The sequence below is a fragment of the Balaenoptera acutorostrata genome, chromosome 10 (assembly GCF_949987535.1).
Source record: "Balaenoptera acutorostrata chromosome 10, mBalAcu1.1, whole genome shotgun sequence".
In the NCBI taxonomy this organism is placed as follows: domain Eukaryota; kingdom Metazoa; phylum Chordata; class Mammalia; order Artiodactyla; family Balaenopteridae; genus Balaenoptera; species Balaenoptera acutorostrata.
Genome location: NC_080073.1, coordinates 99,714,229 through 99,736,198, shown reverse-complemented (window position 1 = coordinate 99,736,198; position 21,970 = coordinate 99,714,229). Strand labels below are relative to the sequence as shown.

Below are 21,970 nucleotides of genomic sequence, written 5' to 3'. Positions count from 1 at the left end.
ATGTACAGTTAGGGTTCATTCGCCTCATTATTTTGTTACATCTACGTTACAGTTAACCAGTCTCTCTAGGAAATAATAAATAACCGCTTTAAAAAACAATTGCCGCATCGCGTTCTGAGAGTACACTTTCCATCTGAAATTTTTTTTTAAAACCCACCATTGTTATGAATTCTCTGGCTTCGGAAAATAGAATTTAGACTCCACCAACTCTCGTTCGTCTGTCGAGATTGATTTTACACTGCCTTCCATAAGGAGATTAGAAAGCAAAAGGCTGCAAAATGGACACTGTCTAATGCTTTGCTTCTTTAGTCCTTCAGAATGTCAAACCGGAAGAACAAATGTGGAATCTCCTCCAGTATGTATACCTAGATACTTTTCCTATGACCTTTCCTGTGAACCTTCCAGTTTACCACCTCCACTTTCTTCTTTTAAACCATTAAAAATCCTCCTCACTTCCAAAGCAAGGACTTTCCAAATCAGTTTACAAAAGCTCTGAATTCGCCATTTTTATGTACAGGAAGTCCTTCCTTCTGGGAGGGCTAAGCGCTGGGATGGGCCTGCAGGGGCAGGATACCAAGCCCTCCCCCTCCCTCCCCGCCCCACCTCACAGAAGGTTTTGTATTTCTAAAAGGTCCTAGGAGGAGCCCCCGTGGTGAGGGAAAGGGGTGGGTGGGCATTTAGGGGGCAGGCAGAAAAGATTCTGGGAATCAACAGAGTTTCCCAGTCCCCTCTGCTACCTCAAGAGCTACTAAGAACAGCACAGTAATGAATTCATCTCTAAATGAAATATTAAAATAAATGGGAGACAATGTGCCCTCTCTGTCCCTGCTCCGTGTACATTTCTGCCACTCTTCCCAGAAAACTAGGGCTAGTTTTCACTCACTTGCATGGCTTAGCCACTGAGAAGCCAGAGCAAGTAAGTGAATTTTGAAGTGGGTATTTCCTTTGTGTTAATGAACTAACAGTTCAAATTTCAGTTATCCTCCGAGACAGATCCCAAAGTAGCTATGGAGGGCGAGAGAGAGGTTCTTCTGCCTGCTCTCCATCTTCCTTGTCATCCTTAATGTGTGGCTCTGAAGGTTTTATATTTTGGTTTTCAAAACACAAATGAAAACCTAAAGGATCAACATAAATAAAACTTTATTTTTAATAATAAAATTAATGTTTCTAGTAAGGAAAAGATAGTATGTCATTCCTTTAGCAGTACAAACAATCTTTTATCCAAAAGAATACATTGGGTTTTATTGTGTCATTTGTCTGAATACAGACTCAGTGGAATATCTAAATGATACCCTGCTCTGAACTCCAAGTTGAAAGTAAGTTTTTATTATACTTGAGGGAAACAATGGGTTCAGCTGCTTATTGCAAGGAGCAATTGCCAAGGGAGAGTTAAACTCAATTACTGTAACCATACTGAATAAAAAATACTGCCAAGAACAAAAATACGCCTGGGTAAAGACAGCCACTGAATAAAAAAAATCGACATAAAGCGTATCAAATATTTATTTATCTGGGCAACAAAGGACTATGATACATTGACAGGCATGGAAACTACTGCCAGCACAACTCAGTACAATACAGCTAGAACTGCTTCCAAAATGGCCAGTGAAAATACAGAATACCAGGTGGTCCCAAATGTTTGAAGTTCTTTGAACAAAAAGGGGGGGGGGGGGAATCCCTAACCCTTGGTTTAAAGACAATACTCATTTATTGCTCAAATGATGCTTTTAAGGGAGGACAGTGGAATAAAATAAACTTTTTTTTTCTCCCCACAATACATAGAACGGTTATCAAACCACTCAAGTTAAAAATCTTTCCAGGGTCCAATAGCACTTTTTTCTTTCAGTTCAATGAAAAGCTAAATGCAATACTAATTATTTATAAAATTTTATTTTACTTTTTTTATTTGTTCAGCTGTTTCATTGTCATTTTTAACATGCTACAACAGGGCTAAATTCATGAATACCAGAGGAAAAAAAATCCCCCAAACCTTGGATTCCTAAATAAGTACCATGAACCACATGAAGAACTAATAGGGAAGATTCAAAACCCACTAAACAAGAGGTAAACGAGATCACCAGATAAATTAAAAAAAAAAAGGCTTAAAACAGACTCACCATATTTACAATTCCCATTAAATTACACATAAATAAATATATACAGAGACGTGAACACTGATTCCCTTATAGAACTGTGAATCGTGTTGCCAGAGAGAGTTCAAGTTGGTCGCTTTACCTTGAAGAGGGAAAACTTCTAGAACTGAAGACAAGACATGGAACTTCGAGTATCTGTGTTCAAGTTTATTCACAATACTGATAAAAATGTCATTAGCCTTTTTTGCCTTTTTTTTTTCTTTTTCTTTTTTTTTAGTATGGCTACAATCTGAAGCATGTAAGAGAAGGTGGTGATTCCGTCCCATGAAGCTCATATAATTTTTTTTTAATTTTTACGTTCTTTTTTCTAAAAAAAAAAAGTTTTAAATTTTTTTTTGTTGTCGTTGTTGATTTGTTAGTTTAAAAAAAAAAAAAAAAGGTTCACAAACTCCGACAGAACTTTTCTTTGCTGGCTTCACGGCCTGTTCTGTTCTCTTAGGCTCCACACGAGGGCAAAGGGGAGTTGGTGCTGATGGAGGAAGTCGGGGCCGGGGCCTGAGACTGCGGGGTCGCCCCGCTCACAGTGGAGCGCCGTCCCCGGGACCCCGAGACTCCGGACCGAAGGCGGTGGCGGCAGCGGCGGCAGCAGCAGCAGCAGTAGCAGCAGTGGGGGGTTGCTGATCCCGGAGCTGTCACCTGCCGGTGGTGATCGGTGGGGGGTGATGGAGATGGAGATGGAGATGGAGATGATGCAGATGGAAATGGAGATGGAGATGATGCAGATGGAGATGGAGATGATGCAGATGGAGATGGAGATGATGCAGATGGAGATGATGGAGATGGAGATGGAGTGGGTGGGCGCGCTGGGGCCGGGGAGGCGGCGCGGGCAGGGGGCGGGGCAGGAGGAGCGCCTCACTTTCTGTGTTTCTCCTCTTTGTCACTGCTTTTGGCGCTGCTGTCCGTGTGGCTGTTCGGGTTGTTGCTGAGGTACATTTTGTCCATGGCCTTGAGGGCCTCGGTGAGATAGTTCTGCAGGGCCGTGACCGCGGCGCACACCGCCGGGCTGCCAAAGCCGTGGGAGATGAGGTTGAAGTGGGTCAAGCAGCTCTGGATGCCGGGCTCCAGGATGGGGTTGGGCCTCGAGTTCCCCAGGGGAGATCGGTCCTGAGCCAGCAGGTCGGTGAACTCCTTGCATATCTGTCTGCAGCACAAGTGGAGCGGAGAGAGAGAGAGAGAGAGAGACATGAGGCTCGGCAGCTAGCAGCATCGGCAGCAAAGAGAAAACCTCGCTCCCTGCCGTTACCTCTGCCTGGATCACGCCGACACCTGACCTGACCCAAAGCCCCAGAGACAAACTGGGGGGGTGGGGAGGGGCGCACGTGGGGAGACCCAGCCACCTCTGAGTCCACCTGAACATCTCCTGCTCCTTAAACACGTCCACAAATGCCTCTCTCTTGTCTTTCTGTGTGTGTGTGTGTGTGTCTCTCTCACCTCTCAGCTGCACCAAACTTCTAACCCCCTCCTCTCTCGCTCACACCAAAAGCATCCTAGACGCAAGAAAACATGTCACACGTTAGGAGAGAAACAAAGGTGAGTCAGAGGGGCAAGGAGTCAGAAACGCAAGCATCTCTTCCACAGCCAATAGCATGCACCCATCAGCTGTTCTGCTCAAAATACTATAGAGCCCCCTCTTCCCTAATCTTCTAGAGACCTCGGCAGCAGTTTGGGGGGATGAACTCTCCACTCATTCACCTTCAGATCAGGGTGGATGTGGACAAGAAAGGCAAAACTTTTCTTGGGATTATTTTGCCTTTAAAAATAAAAGTCACCAAAAAAAAAAAATGTTACTTGGGGATAATTCAGAGTGGTTTGCGGAAGAAGAAATAGACATTTCAATCACCCATGCCACCTCTTTTCCCACACACCAGAAAAAAATTGTCTAGGGAAATTGTGAATATGGGTGTGTTCAGGAAGCTAAGAGAAAAGTTGGAATACGGGCAATGTGGCCTGCACAGGGGAAGCTCAGTCTCTGAATCTGGGAAGCAAGGACTAGCTGGGCCTTCCTGAGGCAGCAGCAGCCTTTGGGTGGGGGGCTGTGAAGGCAGGATGGAGAATGGGGAGCACTGACAGACTACCTCCTCCAAGGCCAGCTGGTGTCCCCAGGCCAGAAACTGCCCTGCCTGAGGCCGCTGCTTCTGCCCTCTGGTTCCATGCCCTCCTGCGACATCGACTTTGATAATTAAGGGCTTCCAAACAAGCCTTTTAATTTCCAGAAAACATATCAAAACAGTCATTTTCTTTTCACACACCACCTGCAGAAGCCTATTCAGCCCAGGCACCGATGGGAATATAACTTGGGCCATTTGGAAACCTATTTGACATCTCGCCTGTAGGCTAGAACTTGTGGGGTGTGTATGTATGTGTGTGTGTGTGTGTGTGTGTGTGTGTGTACACAGCACTTTTGAGGAGGATGAGAAAGGAAGGCAAGAAATGGGAGAAGGAATTAGGGTTGAAACTAGGACAGCTTCTGGCTTGAACATTTTGCAGGCCACTGCTTAATCCTTGCCCTTGGAGAACATATTGATAAGAGACAAAAACTGATACAGGCAAGTCTGTCACTCCTTTAAGAACCTGGTTCTGAGAATTTGAAAAAGAATAGATACATGTATGTGTATAGCTGAATCACTTTGCTGTACACCTGAAACTATCACAACATTGTTAACCAACTATACTCCAATATAAAATAAAAAGTTAAAAAAAAAAAAAAAACCTGATTCTGGTCTTTCTGACCAGAAAGAGTCGCAAATCCACACTCAGCTTCCATCAAAACCCTACTATACCCCACCCCCATACACGTTAATTTTTTTAAAAAAATGAGAAGGTGGGGTGAAAGAGAGGGGAAAGAGGGAAATACGCACTCACAATCTTCCTTGTATTGCCCCTTTAAAATCAATTACGGTTTATTAGATTGTGTTGTAACTTCAATATTTACAACAGAGCTGATTAACACAAAAGGAAAAGAGGCCAAAAGTGAGAGCAAAAATGATTTTGATTTTTGTTTCTCTTGACAGTGAGACACAGAGACCCCGAAGAGGTAATGTCTTACTTTGTAGCCAGGAGCATGTTTTTTCTTGTCACTTGCTCATTGGGATCGGAATGTTGTCGGTTGAGAAATTCAGCTACTGCTTTGGCAGGAAATTCAGTTTCGCACACATACCCAAAGTCCCTGGCGAGGTGGACGGCCTCTCCTGGCAAGAGGTGAGAGGAGGGAGGCGAGGGCAAGAGAATGAAAAAAGTTGGGATCAAAACTGCCTCCCAACTCCCTTATTTTCTTAACCCAGATGTTGTAGGAAACACAAACTACTTGTTTTCCCATTTCAGGCATTTTCTTTCCTTCTCTGTAGGATCTGGCGGCTGCACTTCCCAGGGAAAATGGCCACTTAGCCTAGAAGGCCGAGACGATTGGAAAATGTAAAATCCCATCAACTCCCCTCCAGCCTCATCCCCCACCCCGATGACATTCCCCCACCTTCTCTTTTAAAATGTTTCTTGTATTGCAACCTCACACCTATCAACACATTCATAAATGATATTCATAATTACTCCTTGAGCTTTTCTGCAAGGGAACGACTAAGGGTTTACATTTTAACTTTATCGCATATAATTATCTGTTCATCCAAACCGATTAACCAAGAGGATTTGAGGGTCACTCCACTGAGTCTGCCTGTGTTGTTGATTTTCGAATCTTTGGTTTTAATTTCCTGAACCAGTTGGTTTTTACTGCAGGGCTTCCTGCCATTAGCTCCAGCTCCGGAAGAACGCATGCGCCAATTAGAGCATCAAAGCCCTCTCCGCTGAGCTTGTTTCCATAAAATGGAGCAGATCACAAACAATAACAGTTCTCCAGAAACTGCTTCCCTGCTACAGGACTCAACCCCAAAACCACGCACACTCTCACACTACCCCCAAAGCCGCTACTACCATTTTCTCTGCGTGTAATTGTTTCAGGGTCGGAACGGTGGGTTCCCAATGTACTGGTATTATTTTTAATATAATGCTACTGTAGCTGAGTTTCTGGCACTGAACAATTGCTTATGACTTAACAGTCACATTAGTATCATTTTTGACACCATTAACGAATGGTTCATAGGGTTTCTCCTCAATCTTATGTTTTTAAATATTTTTAAAATTATTTACAAAGCTAGAACTTGAATTCGATTATACTATGTCTCCTCAAATACGAGATATAAATAAGATTAAGTGCCTTCTTTAAATATAAATGGTAGTTTTGAAATCTGCGCCATAACTTAAGTGCCTCTTTTTTTCCTGTTGGCATAAGACATTTCCAACGGAACACAAAGGAAAATGCAAAAGAACTATACATTCATTCCAACACACCCAAACTTAAGCCAATTTAGTATCGGACAAACTTAAGAGGGATCTAGAGGAAGTAGGGATGTGACTGTTGTGACTGGATTCTGATGTATCTAGAACAGCGAGTGAGGACAGGGTGAGCTTTTGTTTTGAGGGGTTTAGAAGCGAGTGTGTGTGTGTGTGTAAAAAGCTGACATGAGACACTTTCTGCAATGCTTATATTTCTTTTTTCTTTTCCTATCCAAATAACTCAAAGTCTAAAATTGCTCACTTTTCTTCCTCTCCAGTAGAGAAGCACAATTAAATGAGAGATAAGGGAGCATATGTTTGGAAAACAAAAACCTAAAAGGGCATATAACCCTGAGCTTTCAGGATGGTCTTAAATCAGGATGCAGGTCAAAGATTCCCAAATTAATTCAGGAAGTAATGGTCACGCATTTCTCAAACGCAGATGTCAGAATAGCTTAAGTGATTTACTGCTGAGCTCTATAAAGGAGACTGGAACTTGAAGAATATGCAGTTCTTAAGTTTTCACATTGTTTAGGTCAGAATTGGGCTAGGGAGGTGTAATTTTGTGGCAGAGGGGAAGAGGAAAGGAGGACAGGAATAAATGCAAATAGTTTTTTGACACGAAAGAATTCCGTTCGCTTCTGGCTATGTTTTCTGGAAAAATGAAACTGCCCAACTGACAAAATACAACCAAACATCTGGCCACTGAATATTAGCCATTTTCTCAGAAGAAACTTCCCTTCTCTTTAGCAAGGGAACTCACTTACCCTCCACTAGTGATGTGAGCAGGGTGACATTGGCAGCTTTACGCCTCCCTGCTGGCAGATTTAATCCTATTTTGTCCAGTTTTTCTCTTAAAGATCTTCCTCCATTTTTAGACTTCGCCCTGTTTCACAAATACATGTGAGAAAGGGATTTAGAAAACATTTGTTTGCTCTGCATCACACTGTAGTCACTTTGACAACTTCCTAAAATGTACTTTTAAAAATTTAGGATCCTGGCCCCGAGATATGTAAGGAAGGGAAACCTAGGAAGGAATGGTACAGAAAGAACATAGGCGATAAATGCTTGTTAAACTCTAAAGCACACCCTGTATTCAGTTATTACTGCAACTATTGTGGCAGGTTGGAAGGTTCTGATCTCCCAACTCTCTAAAGAAGAACTACAAACAAATAAACACAGCTCTCTTCTCTAGGGTGTGAAGTATTTTTGAGTTCAACTGATGACTGTATATTTTCCCTGTTGTTACAATCGCACAAATCCCAATGGGGTCTTTAAATTGTCTTTGCAAGATCTGCTGTTAGGTTATTCAGAGTAACCAAAGTTATCATCACTCTTACGTTTCTTTCTCTGGCTTTAGCCCCAGTGGGAAGTTCATTACACCAACTGTTTACATGCCATGTCACCAGCCTAACTGGAAAAGTCAAAAGTTGGTATCAGCCTTTAAAAATTTCCCTGATTTCAGAGACGATGGAGGTGGTTCTAAATAGATGTCTAAATAGACTCCCATAATCAGAAAGTGGTTAAGATAAATTGTTTAAATAAAACAGCAAATTAATTAATTTCAGATTTTATTCCCTACTCAAGTGCTTTTTAATTGTGTGGATTAGATTATACTCCCCTAGGTAAACAGTCTCCAATATTGGGGATGGGGGAAGGGGGAGAAAAAGGCAGAGGGCGGATTCAGATCTGTGTCAATGAAAGATTACAAAGGGACAGCAAATGACCGTGAAGGAGGAAGGGAAGAGTGGAATAGCTGATGTTAAACTCTGTAGCCTTTGTATGGCATATACCCATCACAGCAGAACTCTGGGTCTATAAACAGATATATGAATAAATGTCAAAAGAATGAAGTTTTGGTCCACTTTCTCATTAAAAATTAAAAAGGAGAAAAAGTAGAAAATATTATCTGGGAAAGTTCAACTCAAGACCCACCACACACAACGCTGGGTGGAACCCTAGGAGCAAAAAAGCCCAGAGGAGGGACAAACCTGCCCTGAGGCAAGGTGCTTCACCTCGCCGACCCTTATAAAATCTCATCTACGAAATGAATCATTCCGACTCCGCGCGGGTGAGACGAGAATCCCTGGCCACATATGCAACATGCAATCGTCGGTAGCGACCACACATAATGCACGCAAACGTGCCTCGCACGTTGCCTGGCACACATAGGGACGCGGTACATCGGAACCATTAGTGCGAGAACCTCGGGCGGGGGGTCTGCGTCTGGTGACCCGGGGGCGTGGCGCGGAGCCTCTAGAGAAAACCATTGTCTTCTACTTAAACCCTATTCAAGGGACGGCGGGCTGCAATCGGTAGACCCTACATGGAGGTAAGGCAAAGTGAGGCGCCTGAGAGGAAGTTCTCCTAGGCTTGCAAGGTGTGCGCGAGGAGGGAAAAGGCGGGTGCGCGGCGCCCCACGGCTGCAGCGGCCGGGACTGAGCCCGCGGCGGAGCGAACTGCGCGTGCGCGCGGGGAGGGGGTGGGAGGAGGCAGAGGTCCCACTGAGCGCGCTGCGCCGGCCGATCCGGGCGCGCCCCCGGAACGATGGAGCGCGCGGGAACGCGGCGGAGTGCGCAGGCGCCCGCCGCCTCACCCCGCCCCCAGTTCCCACCCACCGGGTTCTACGCTCTTTTCCCCGCCCCTTTCTTTTCCCGCGAAGGGAGGGTCCTGGCGCGAGGCCCGTCCGCGTCGCCGGCCGGCGCAGGCGCAATGCTTGGCGGGCAGGGTCTTCCTGCGGCCTCACCTCCGCAGCACTCCGCCCAGCAGCGAAGCGTTGAGACACTCCGGCGGTGAGAGGCGCCGCTGTACTTCCGCCACCGTGACCTTGTACTTCGAGGTGGAGCTGAGGAGCGAGAGACGACCCGGAACTGAACAAAAGACTTCGTTGGGGTTCACGACGCCGCCGAAGAGGTTGTCCTTGTTGATGGGGATGGCGGAGACGGCGTTGCTGTTGGACTTGGACAGGGACACGGGGCCTGCGGAGACAGACGGGGAGGCCGCGTGTGGGCGCCGAGGATCCCTCCCGAGCCCTGCCCGACCCCGGCCCTCGTCCCGGCCCGGGCCGGCTCCCAGGCTTGCGCCGCAACCCCCGGTTTTCTTCCAGCCCTGAAAATTCCGTGGCTCCTTCCCCATCTCCTGCCCTAGTCCCTGCTCCATCCCGGTCCTGGGGATGGAGCCTGTGCCCCTCGGCGCGTCTCACCGGCGGCCGGGGGGCGGCCCAGCCCCGCCAGCCAGGCCTGGACCCTTGCCATTTAACCGCGGGGGTGCTGTCTAGAGATGGTGGTGAACTCGTGACCCTCTCGGCTCTCAGCATCCGAGGGAAGTGGCCCCCAGACGGGGTGCAGCGAAGGGGTGACGTTTGTAAACCGAGAGCAAGCTATGTAGGCTCGGGAGTTTTCGTGGGGCGAGGGGTTTAGCGTTGGGGAGAAACTGCTTCACAGACCTATAATTAAAATCAGCCGAGAGTTTAGATGGCTAAAGCGGCCTGTAAATGAGCATTTCATTCAAGGCACCAAGCCGGGAAGTGGTGGATTCTGTTGTCACACCCCATCCTTTTGATAAATAGGCCCTTTCCTATGTTTATCTGTGAAAAATACTCGAGTTTTGGAAATCCATTCCAAGCCCCGTTTTGAACTGGGAGAAAGAAGGATAAACAGGCCTACCATGGAAAGCTAGCAATGTGTTCTTTTGATGAGCAAAGAGTTAATAGTCCTATGCTTAAGCGTCTTCTTTGGGAAGGGGGGAAGGGGAGGATATATCGTTAGTTAAAATTATAAGCTCTTCATCGTTGGATCCACCATACTTAGAAAACAATTCAAGGCTAGCAGAAAGTGTACTGACATGTTACATTTCTAACACCAATATAATTCAGATGCATTCATAACCATTTAAATACAGTATGCATTTGCATCTTAAAATTCCATATGGAGACATACATAATAATACATGCATGCATCATAATACATGTATACAGTACTCCTCCCTCTTGAATGGGGATATTTTAGACGTATAGGGAGGTGGGGGGGGGGCTCTAGGTTTTGGATAGATCACTTGTGACATTAATAGCTCTGGGGAGGCTAATAGAGACAATAGGAGTTAAACGAACTCTTGAGAGATTACTAATAAAAGAGCCAATTATCATGTCGACTTGGAAAGAGCATCTCTTAAGATTTATCCCTTGCACATCTAATTTGACATGACAAAGACTTCACAGATGCAAAAATGAAACTTTAAACTCGCTAACAATATACTGATTGGGGTTAGAAATGGGAACAGTTTTATATAGCATCGTCCTCTGGTGGTGCCTAGAATCCTGAAATGTAACATTGCCACCATAACAACAACAAAAAAAAAGCTGCTGTGAATAGCATTTAATCCAGGAAACTTTATTTCTACTCACTAAACAACAAATTACAAATCCATCCAAATCACTTGACACTTTTTTAAAACAATTTCTGCTCCAAACAATTATGCTAATAAACCTGACATCTTCAAAAAGCTAATTTTAACCAAAAGCCAAATTTTTGTTAACCTAATTCACAAAGTTTAAAAAACCCTTAAACAGCTAAAGAGAAATTAAATTTAAGAACATGAAAGATTTTTTTCCCCCTCTGCTAAGGAGTGCTATGTCTTTTTATCATCTGCTCCTATATTAATATTAAATTACTTGCACTGTTTTTAGCATTATACACTTCTTAACACTCATGGCCACTCACGCAATGGATTAACTGAACTGTTAAAACCGTTCCAAAATTGAAATGCCACTTCCAAATCTGTTCAACTATTACACATTTCATGTGTTTGTCCAGATATCATTAAACTAAATTAAATGTTCAAGTCATGAATCAGAACAAAGCTAGCCTGTTGCCATTACTAACATACTGAAAGCCGATCATTTAAGCATTGCTATTCTATGCCTATCTATTCGCTAATTCTGAGCCTTTAGGAAATCCTACTTGGAAAAAAATAAACACAGCTCTGCAAGTTCTTTTAAATAGCACTGTGCCTGTAAGGACATGCTTGGAATGCAGAAGGAAATGGCTTACCTTTCTTAATTACAGTTTGATCTGGGATGTTAATACCCGGGTCTTCTACATGCTGCAACAAAAGGATACACATGGATGTAAGTGTATAATCAAAACAAAAGGAAATGAATATTTCGTGCAAGATAGGGGGAGGGGAAGGTGTAGACTCAAAATTCCCCCCTCCCATCTAGTGACATTTATATATAAACATCTCATCTTGGCTTATTGGAATTGGGGGTTTTGCAGCTCAAGAGGTTTCACTGTACACCCACGGCCAATTTCTCGTTCCCCAGCAAATAATCCACATTTGAAGGAGCTGGGGGTGGGGAATAAAACTTTCTTTGGAAATTAAACCGAGTTTTGATCTTTCTCACAGTCAGTTCAACCTTTAAAAATACACCTAGCTTTAGTTTGGCGCCTCAGCGGCTTCAGACTTCAGCAATTCCAGCGTTCAGGCAGCAAAAGCCAGAGAAACACAATAGAAATGACAGTCGGGAGTAACAGGGGAGTACTGGAAACGTTTTAGGTGATGTGATAAAGAGCAAACGTGTAAACACACCTTCACTTATGGATAAATGAAAAAAATTTTAAAAGGACTACTGTCTAAATTGGATATCAGATAGGGATATGAAAATGATAAAAAGAAAAACAAACAAAAATCCTTTGAGGTTTTCTTGTGTCCAGTAGCAGATTTGGATTTGTTAGTGTGGGTTTCTTTCTTCCTTTTTTTTTCCCTACAGATGGATGGGTATACGTGTGTGCTAGAGTCAAAACGTGATTAGAAAGTAAAATGAAATCGTGTTTTCTAATGCAGAAACTGACAGGCAATATAATGTCTGCCTGTGTTTACAAATTAGCACCAGGGCTGCTGAGATAGAAGATTTCACAATCGTTACCAAACACAGGCATTACCATTTAAAAAAACTATTACTTCCTTCTCTAGTCTTTGTCCAACAATAATACTGATTCGAACATTTCCATTCTGTCTTGGATTTATGCTCCTGTTAATTGTGCCTGATCGCAATGATTCCGGGTGGATGGTACTAAGTTGCTTTATTACAGGTTTTATTATACTCAATGCTCTCATTTGTAACTTGCCTAAAGTGCTTCTGGATTTAAGTATAATTAAATTGAGAAATGTTCAGAAATGACTACTGCTGCAGTTCTTGTGTTTTAACTATATGGGGAAATATGATCCCTTTATGCATGCACCCTAAACCCATAAAGTAAATGTAGTGTGGCATAATACTTTTATTTGTGTTATTTCTAGACCTTGTCCATACAGGGAAGACTGTTAAGTTTAAAACCCCACTGAGATATTAATGATTAAATAATTTTCACCATCGATTTGATTTTCTTAAATATCTGGCAGTCGTTCTTATTAAAGGTTAACTGTTGCAGCAATGGGAAAATTGAAAACAACCCTTTTCCTGACCCAAATTCCTTTGAAAGAATTTTTTTTCTTAAAAGGTGGGGGAGGGAAGGGGAAGAGCAGCAACTGGGTTTCCTTGTTTTTATTTGATCTTTTGATTAATTTCTCCTATAGGCCAATCTCACCACGAAGAGTGACTATACCGGTGTCAAGAATTCACACCAACCACTTTGGAATTTTTGCAAAGTAGAGCAATTCTAATTCACAGTAGTTCCAAAAGCTCGCAACGTTATTTTGCAATTCAAGTATTTCCAAGGAGCAGACTAGGATAAGGATTCAGAGAACCTTTGGGAAGGGGAACTAAAATGATCACAACTTCCAGGTTGGTTTTTTAATGGCCCTTTTCTCAGCTATTGCTCCTCTCATTTTACTTTCCAAGAAATGCACAGTTTAGTATCAGTTTCTAAAAACATGTATGAAAACACACACACACACACAATGCTTACTAAACCCCACATTGGATCAACTGCCTACTTTCCTGCTTTCCATGCTACGCTGCTAAACATAACCAACAAATTTCAGTGATTAACTAGGCCAAATGAGAGATATAATAAATTTTCTATTTTCCTATGTAACTTAAATAATGTTTTAAATTCACCAAGCAAGCAGGTAAGTTCATCTGACCATTTTCTTTGCAATCTAATGCAGTAATCATTAAACTGTCAACGGACATATTGCTGCAATATTTGATGCAGTAATTTGAAATAGCATTTTAGCAAAAATCACATCCAGATACATTTCCTCTCCAAAGAAAAGCAGCATTAACAGAGCCTTTACAGCTTTAATAAAATTATTGGCTTGCTCTAATTCCATTTCAGGAAGGTTGTGAGGAAACCATAAATATGTAGAATTGAAGCAAGAGATGCTGGTTTAAATTTAATTTCAGAAAGTATTTTCAAATTATCAGTAGCCTGGTTTGCATTGTAAACAGTAAATGCGCTAATACCATGCTTATTTAGAAATCATTTCAAACTGCATTTATTGATAACTGAATTAGAACTCAAAGAATGCATTGCCTGATAGTCTCAAAACATTCATTTAATATGGGGGTGTAGCGGGTTCTGAGAGGCGTTGGGAACCCAGTTAATGATTTATGAGGTCAGCACTTAGCACCCCTAGGAAGAGAAAAAGGCTGCATTTAATGTCCTCCTGCTCAGACTTGCTCCTTACTATTCTTTAATCAGGGTAGGGTATACACATAACTTTCAGATATCACTAGCACTCATAAAATCCGGTAAAAATAATTTTCCTAGTGTATCTTTCACACTTTCTTTTAAATGGCCAGGGCGTTTCAATGAGCCCTTTTGGTTGACTCTAACATGTTTTTCAGAACAGGGAGAAATCCCCACGACAGACACAGCGGCGGAATTAGATCCTCTCCCCGTCCAAACAGTTTACTGTCGTCGAGAGGGGAAGGTACCGTCAACGGTGACATTCGTCTAATTTCTCAATGGTAATATGCAGGCATTGTTTGAAGGAGCTCCAGGAGCCATTGTTCTAGGGGCAGAACCCTCAAGTACAATTCTTTTCCATTTTTTTAAGGCGGCTGTCTCGGTGGGTCCTTAAAGTGTCCACCCGAAAAAACAAAAGGAGATTTCGAGAAAGTAAACGCCAGGGAGGAAAGCCCGGGCCCCCGGGCTGCACGTTCCGGGGGTTTTCTCGGGGGTGGGTGAGCAGGGTCTGCGACTCCTCTCCCGCCGCCCGCGGGGCCTCTTACCGGAACGTCCTCGATGGCGTGAGGTAAGGAGTGGATCGGGAGGTCTCCGAGTCCTGAGCCGAGCCCATGGGGGCCGTGCAGGAGGTCTTCGTGCCGCCGGTAGTCCCTGCGGGGATCCAGGCCCGACAGCTGGTGGGGCAGCGCCCGGTGCGCGTGCAGGAGCCCAGACTCCTGGCTCTGCCTCTGGCCGGGCCAGCCCGGGTGCTGCGGCTGCGGCTGGGCGTGCAGTGGGTTCAGGCTGTAGGGGTCGTTGACGTGGGAGTAAGGGTCTTGCGACTGGGGGTAGATAGGCTGGTAGGGCGGGGGGAAGTAGGGGGGCTGGAAGTCGGCATTGGGGGTGTGGGACAGCGGCGGGGCGCTCGTGTAGGGAGATTGACCTACAGTGCCCAGCTGGGGCAACCGTGCCGTCCCGTTGCTGGTGCCGTCGTGACGGTCCTGGAAGAGAGCGAGGGCAAGGGCAGAGAACAAGAAATCAGGCGTCGAGTTACAGCTGCCACACTGAGTGCACGGCTCAGGGCTGCGTGGGAAACGGCCTGTCCCCGTCCGCAGGCCGCCGCGAGAAAGGAGCCCTAGGCGGTTCTTTTCAGCAAATACTCCGGGAGTGAAAAGGGCCCTGCCCCAAACGCAGGGACCTCGGCTGTGCCAGTGAGGGGGCACAAGAGACTCTCCCTTAGGCGTTTCTTTCAAAGGGGGGAAAAGGCGAAAAAGGGCCTCCCGGAACACAGCCCGTTAAGCTGTGGAGTGAAGCCTCCCTTACGCAAAATTAAAATTCCTACTAAATATTAAACAGCAGAAGCGGCCTTTTCTCTGTCCCTGCATTTGAACCTGCCTGCCACTGCGTTATTGTTTACCCTGTTCCATTTAAGTGGAGGAAAAACAGTCATACCCATTCAAAGGCTATTACCATTTCATGACTATTTAAATAGAAGCATATTTCGTAGAGGGCTGTAAGGAAAGCCCACGTTCAAGTTACCAGCTTAAAGAAGATCTTAACTGCGGGATGGGGGTCTGTCTTATCGGCTTCCTCAGTTAGGAGCCTTTTTCTGGACAGGGTCGATTTGTGATAGAGACGGGGAGAGAGGGACGTCAAGCCAAGGTTTCAAATGGAAAGATCCAGCCTTGTCTTGGGTTTCAGATGGAAAGATCCAGCCTTGTCTTGGGTTTAAAAGAGAGAGGTGCACCCCGGGGCGGAGGCCCCCGCCCCTTCCACCCCAGCCCCAAAGGGCAGAAGAAACGCCTGACTTGGGTTCCTCTATTGCAATTCGCTTGCAAAACAAGCGAACAGAGTTGATTGCAGGCAATGTGAGCCCTCGGAGGTTTAGCCCCGGACCCCGAGGGGAAGAAGGGGCACACCGGGCAGCATTTTTCCTGTAGCCGGATTAAGCATCAAATGTTGAGAACATCTCGGGAACACGTGAAGAGGCGAGGAAATAAAGACGAACGTGGCAAGAAACACGCCTTGGGAAGTAGCGGCGAGGTAGGGCTGCGCGCCGGGAGAGGTCGAGCGGGGGATGGGGGGTACCGCATTCGGCTGAAGGATGGAAGAGAGGGAGAGATACGAGGAGCGAGGGCAATGCAAACGGAAAGGGGGTGCCCTGAAGGAAAGCCGGGCTAGGAGGACGGGCCGCTCCGCAGCCCCAGGTTTTCCAGAGTAAAATTCCTAAGGAAACAGGGATGGGGGTGGGGATGGGACTCACCATAGCTGAAAAACTGTGAACTAACATCTGCGAAGAGTCTGGGGTAACGAGTCAGGGTGGAAAACAACAAGCAAGCCCGGAGAGCCCGGCTGCCCCGCTGCCCGAGCGCGCCCCACACAAAAGGCGCCGAGAGCCCCGCGCCACCCGGGACTCCGGTCACGGCGCCGCTCCCCCGAGCGCTGGAGCCCCGCTCTGGTCCATCCGAACTTGAACCACCGATTCGAGCGGCGCCTTCAGCTGGTCGAACCCACGGTCTCTATCCTGCCGTGAGCGGGTAGGATTCAAAGTTCCTTAAAAAATGAAAAACCCCAAAAAGGCAAAAAGCAAGAAGTGTGTGTGTGTGTCTGTGTGTGTGTGTGTGTGTGTGTGTGTGCGCGCGCGCGCGCGTGTTCCTTAATCCGTGTCTCCCCCTCTTTTCTTAGCGGCGGCTTCGCTTGAGCTTCTAATAACCGCGCTGGGCAGCGTTCCTGGAGCCTGCTAATAGCAGATATTCATGACTATTAATATTACACGAATACTTAATAAGGGAAGAATGCCTGGAAATCGAGCGTGAAGCGGAGAGGCAACTCGCGCCGGAGCCGGCTCTCAATGCAGTCCATTGACGGGAGCCTCAGTGTAGCAAATCGGAGGAGGGGAGAGGGAGCGCGAGAGACAAAAAGCGGGCGAGAGAGGGAGCGGGCGAGCGCGCGGGGGGCCGCGGCGCGGCGGCTGGCGAATCACAGGGAAGGGGCAACATTTTAAAAGGTTGCAGGGCAAGCAAAAGTGAAAGAGAAAGAGGGAGAGAGGGAGACCGAGGGCGAGCGCGCAGAGAGGGAGAATGTGTCTGCGTGCGTGTGTGAGAAAGAAAGTGTGGGCGCGAGAGAGGAGCACGGAGTGGGGAGAGGGGAGGGCGGGAAGGAGGGAGAGCCCGAGAGGAGGAAGGGAGGGGGGAGGGGGAGGGGACCGAGCCGGCGCGCACGGAGGGGGAGGCCGCGGGGGAGGGGGAGGGGAGAGGAAGCGAGCGAGGACAATCAGACCTAAAAGGCTGGGGCAGACCTCGGGATGCCGCGGGGGCCGCGCGTCGCGGCCGGGAGCTGCCGGGGACCGCGTCCGGGCGTTCGTCTGGCTCTCGGCGCCCGAGCTGCTTCCCGGGCGCCTCCGGCCGCGGGCTTCTCCGCTCCGCAGCCGGGCCTGGGGCTCGGGGTTCGGCCGCCCGCCCCCGCGCCGCTCCTCCATGGCCCGGCACCCCGCCCGGGCCCGGCCCTCTTCCGGGCCGCCGCTCGGGCTTCCCGCGGACTCCCGGGGCTGGACACTTCGCGCCGGCGGGCGCCCTGCCCTCGGCTCTCCGGGGCCGGGGCTCGCGGAGGGGGAGCCGGGACGCCGCCCGGGGCGCGCAGAGGCGCGAAGCGGCCCAGCCCGGGCGCCGCTGGCACCGGCTCCCGGCTCCCGGCGCAAACCCGTCTGACTGGCTGGGCCACTCCCGCCCGACGCCCCCCGCCCCCCCGGATGACACGGCTCGCTCTCCCCCAGCCGCCGCTGCCAGTCTGCCCGCCGGGGTGTCGGAACAAGCGGCACCTCGCCTCCTGCGTGTCCCTGCAGAGCCCGACATAATTAGACGGCCCCAAGCCGGCTCGGAAACCCGAAATCCCTGCTCCGGCGCTCGCCCACCGCAAAGTTGTTGAAACAGCCTTCGCTCTATTTATCCTCCTCTCCCTCCTCTCGCTTCTCATCTGTTTTTGTCTCACTCACACGCACATGCACACGCGGCCCCACAGGGTCCCTCTCCGGGGGTGCAAGTGCATCGCCTCCCACCTGGGTCCCACGGGCAGCTCGCGCCGCGCGGAGCTTCGGACCCCGCCCGCCGGGGATTTCGGCCTCTGAGAAGGTGATTGCCCGAGCCCCGGGCCACAGCCCGGATGCGACAATCCACCCTAGGAGGCTTAGGGGCTCAGTGTCACCCCGACCAGCTCGCAAAGGGCCCCCCAGCCCTGAAAACAAAGCGACTGGCCCGACATGGAGTCTCTGCGCCCCGCACCGCGCACGACACGAGTCCCCAGATAAGCACCCGTCCCCTTGGGATGTCACCTCGTGCCCCGGGGGAGGGGAAAAAGGAGGACCCGGGAAAGGGGAAAGATTTAAAATAGTCTACAGAAAGGAGAGGAGGAAGGGGACGGGTGACACATCGTTCACATAGCCCAGGTTCTGATTTCAAGTGAAGACCCCGCCGCTGCGCCCACACAGACAGCTTGACATTCCCAGCTCCACATGCCAAAAAGAAAGAAAGAAAAGAGAGAAGAAAAAATAGCAAAAGCCGGGACTGCCACCTATTATTTACTTAGGTAATCTCCCCGGTCGCGGCCCCCTCCCCTCCCCCTCCCCCTCCCCCTCCCGTGACTCATCGGCTCTTTTTAGCGGGGAGTTGCAAGGGGGTTGGGACAGCGGCCGCCAGGCCCTTTCCCAGCGCCTCCCGCCGGCCGGCCGGTAGTCCTGGGGCTTCCCCGGCTGCCCCAAGAAGCCGAGCTCCGGGAATCGTGGCTTTTAAAATGGGCTCCAGTGCTGCGCGCTCTACCGGCCGGGCGGGCTCCCCGCACCGGAGGCTGTGGCCGCCCCGCCAGGATTCCCACGGTCACGCAGCCGAGTGCCCGGCGGATGTGTAGGGGAAACGGCGGCCAGCCGGCTCCGCGCGGTGCCGCCTCCCATCCCCATCCCAGGGCTGCGCCCACCAAGTAGCTCAGAGAGAGAAACTGCCTAGAACTTCCTGAATAACATAGTGTACCTGGAGGAGCCCCGCAGCAGTTTGGGAGTTGAGTGTCCCCAAACTGAACCCGCTCACTGGGAGGTGCAGCCCAGCTGAGAGCGAAGTGTGCGGGGGGGGGGCCTTCTCCAAATTGAAAAGGGCCTTTTTAGAAAAGTCGGGTGGGGGGACGGCAGGAAGGAAGGAAGGAAAGAATGAATACATAAAAGAAGGAATATTAAAGATCAGAGACAAAGTTAAAGAGGGGAAAGGGTTTTCTCTTTCCTTTCTTTTTTCCTGGTGACTTGGGCCCTCAGAATCTCGTTGGAGAGACACGCAGAGTGCACGGACGCGTGCCCAATTGCCAGCAATTGCTTCAAAAACCCAGCTTGTCTCTCTTCGCTCTACTCTTAGGCACAGTCAAAAGCGGTCAGGAGGAAAAGGGGGGAAGTGGGACAGGGGCTCCGAAGGAGGGAAATGAAAGAAGGAAACGTCCTCGTCCTCCCTCTGCAGCTTCTCCCCTGCGCTCCTCGGGCGAATCGGAGAGGCGGGCGCTGCGCTGGGGAAAGTTTGTCCCACCCGCACCTCGCAGCTGGCTTCGAGGAGAGGAGGAGGAGCGGGAAGTACGGCTCCGAGCCTGCGGCCGCGAGGACGACTGAGCTAGCGCCGCGCTTACCTCGCAGTCCTCGTACTTGATATTATCCGTCAGTTTCCAAAGCATTTTCATGGATCGGCGTGAATGGATTTGCCCCCTCTCCGCCTCGCACCCAAGTGGAGCTACTCTCTGGGTAAGCGCAAAGTGCCGGCTGCGGGCGGTGAGCGCCGGAGGAGGAGGAGGAGGAGGAGGAGGGTGAGGAGGAGGAGGAGGAGGAGGGCGAGGAGGAGGAGGAGGAGGAGGGCGAGGAGGAGGAGGCGAGAAGGGAAAGAGCTCCCGTGCGCGCTCGGAGATCTCCCTCTAATGGTAGAAACTTTTCCCTTTTCCTGCTCTTTACCAACAGCCTAATCGCCTCATTAGCATATCAACAATAGTCCAATTGCTCGCCAGCACCACAATCTGCCGCCGGCCGCTCCGACCCAGGTATAAAGGCCTCTCCAAGCCGCAAACTTGCTCCTAGAGCGCGCTCCTGCCGGGGAGCCCACGAAATCTCCCTTGAGCCCCGCCGCGCGCCCCTGTCCCGGCGCCCCCGCCCCCATGCCACTCTTCTCCTCTCTCCTCTCCTCTCCTCTCCGTCTCCTCCTCGCCGGAGACGCCCCGGCAAAAGCCCGGCACTGCGCAGGGTCCGAGAGGCCGCGCCGGGGCCCGGCTTTCATCACCTCTCCCTCATCCCTGCCTCCACCAGCGGCTCTGTCCTTTCGGCCCCGTCCAATCTTATTAGAAATTACTATCCCTTTCGCAATCAAATATAACCACCAAACGAAGACCGGCGAAGTCACATCAGGATTTTTGCCCAACAAGAGATCGCCTCCGCTCCCGGCAGCTGACACCTCCGGCCGCGGCGCCCTGGGAGTTTTACTGGCTTCGCGCTTCCCAGCCCACCCCACCCCCCAGGTTGGAGATTTTGCCAGACGGCTTCAGTCGCTCGGCTGGGCTTTGGGATCCTTTAATTGCCGCGTGTAAAATAAAAAGTGTACCCTGAAGAGGTTACTTGACAGCTCCAGGGGTTAAATGATTTTCCTCTCATTTGTATGAAGCTAGGGCCGACTGATAATTCAACGTGGTATTTGGGCTCAGGGCTTGCTGGGTGCAGTGTGGACAGGAATACGGAACTCCTATGGAGACTCACAGTCGCTTCTGGAGTTGAGCCGAAATACCGACATGTGTGCGCCGTGTCATGCATGCATCAAAATAAATCGCTGGGAACCAACCCTTCGCTGTGCTAATCTGCTCCAGTTTTCCCAAGATTCCCCTTTTTAATTAAAGCAGGGAGAGTTCCTTCATGATTTGGTGCTGTTACTAACGCGGGCGCTTTCGCGGCTCAGTGCCCGGCTGGCGCGGAACCCGGAGGCCCGGGAGCCACCCCGTCGTCCAGGTCCGCCAGCCCCGGCTCTCCCTCTCCACACGGGGGCCTGCTCGCCCCACCGGGGCTCTGTATTTTTTTCTTCTGTGAAACAGAGTTTTTTTTTAAGGAAAGAGAGACCAAAAAAAGACGTGATGCGATCCTTGGAAATACAGAGTAATTAATTTCTCTGGCCGAGCTTCCTCGTTTGTCCTATGTCAAAACCTCCTTTCTCCCTCTCGAATACGGCAAATCCCCCAACAACAGTAGATCTCGCCTCAGAGTTGCTCTAGGAACGACCCCTGTTGCCATCTGGGCCTGTTGCTTGCAAATCTCCCGGCCTCCCGGGTCTCACGGTGCGTCCTCGCCGCGAGGGTAAAGGCTGTCGCGAATGCGAGCGTTGCCTAACAGGTGGAAGGAAGGCGAGAGGAGGGGGACCCGCTCCCCACCCCAGCCGCCGAAGGGCAATTCTCCCTCCAGACGACCGCAGCCAATTCCCCAAGCCCGGCAGAGTAGGCCAGAAGCCCCCCCCCCAAAAAAAGTTAGGGAGAAAACCAGAGCCGGAAGGGGGGTAGAGAGCCGGAGGGGCTCCCTCCGACGCCCCGGGCGCTCCCCTGCACGCCCGGCCCCCGCCGGCGCACGGCGGCACAGGCCCTTGGCTGAACCCAGCTCCGGGCTCGGCGCCGCGATCCGCCCGCAAAATGGTCAACTTCCAGCGCGAGCGCCACGCACCCTGCGGGCTGGCCCGGGGCCGCCGCCCAACGTGGCGGCTGGAAGTCGGGGGATGGGCCGCCCGGGGGACCGACACCCTTCCAGCCGCGGCCGCAGCCCCAGAGCGCGATCTGTAGGCCAAAGCCTAGGCCCGGAAGCAGGGGATCTTACACCCCCAGACGTCGCCACAGTGTGCTTGG

The 21,970-nt window shown here is 49.5% G+C and overlaps 1 protein-coding gene and 1 long non-coding RNA gene across 12 annotated transcripts; one reads left to right on the top strand and one right to left on the bottom strand.

Moving 5' to 3' along the window:
- Positions 1 to 1,155: 1,155 nt before the first annotated feature.
- Positions 1,156 to 20,066, bottom strand: TFAP2A (transcription factor AP-2 alpha). Of its 8 annotated transcripts, none has more exons than XM_057554872.1 (8): positions 17,385 to 18,199; positions 15,034 to 15,087; positions 14,653 to 14,890; positions 11,525 to 11,576; positions 9,223 to 9,454; positions 7,244 to 7,362; positions 5,200 to 5,341; positions 1,156 to 3,294 (listed from the first exon to the last, which is right to left on the bottom strand). In XM_057554872.1, the coding sequence occupies exons 1-8, from the start codon at positions 18,056 to 18,058 to the stop codon at positions 3,006 to 3,008; spliced, it is 1,800 nt and encodes a 599-aa protein (XP_057410855.1). In that variant the 5' UTR covers positions 18,059 to 18,199; the 3' UTR covers positions 1,156 to 3,005. The 8 variants fall into 8 exon arrangements, with proteins under 8 accessions (XP_057410855.1, XP_057410856.1, XP_057410858.1 ...); XM_057554875.1 differs by having other exon boundaries at positions 1,157 to 3,294; positions 17,366 to 18,053; XM_057554876.1 differs by having other exon boundaries at positions 1,157 to 3,294; positions 15,030 to 15,087; positions 17,385 to 18,052.
- Positions 15,854 to 20,714, top strand: LOC130709055 (uncharacterized). 4 transcript variants are annotated; one of them, XR_009009510.1, is made up of 3 exons: positions 15,854 to 16,129; positions 19,576 to 19,850; positions 20,061 to 20,714. It is a non-coding gene; the product is annotated as an uncharacterized LOC130709055 (long non-coding RNA). The 4 variants fall into 4 exon arrangements; XR_009009511.1 differs by lacking the exon at positions 15,854 to 16,129 and adding an exon at positions 18,415 to 18,667 and having other exon boundaries at positions 19,477 to 19,850; XR_009009512.1 differs by lacking the exon at positions 15,854 to 16,129 and adding an exon at positions 18,470 to 18,667.
- Positions 20,715 to 21,970: the final 1,256 nt, after the last annotated feature.

What these genes read in the sequence shown, in the direction of transcription:
- TFAP2A (XM_057554872.1), bottom strand. Translation starts at nt 18,058, where the DNA reads ATGAGAAGCGAGAGGAGGGAGAGGAGGATAAATAGAGCGAAGGCTGTT. An exon ending in GGTTGCCCCAGCTGGGCACT is followed by an intron (nt 14,891 to 15,033) that starts GTAGGTCAATCT and finishes CGACCCCTACAG; the next exon opens with CCTGAACCCACTGCACGCCC. An exon ending in AACATGCTCCTGGCTACAAA is followed by an intron (nt 3,295 to 5,199) that starts GTAAGACATTAC and finishes CTTGTGCTGCAG; the next exon opens with ACAGATATGCAAGGAGTTCA.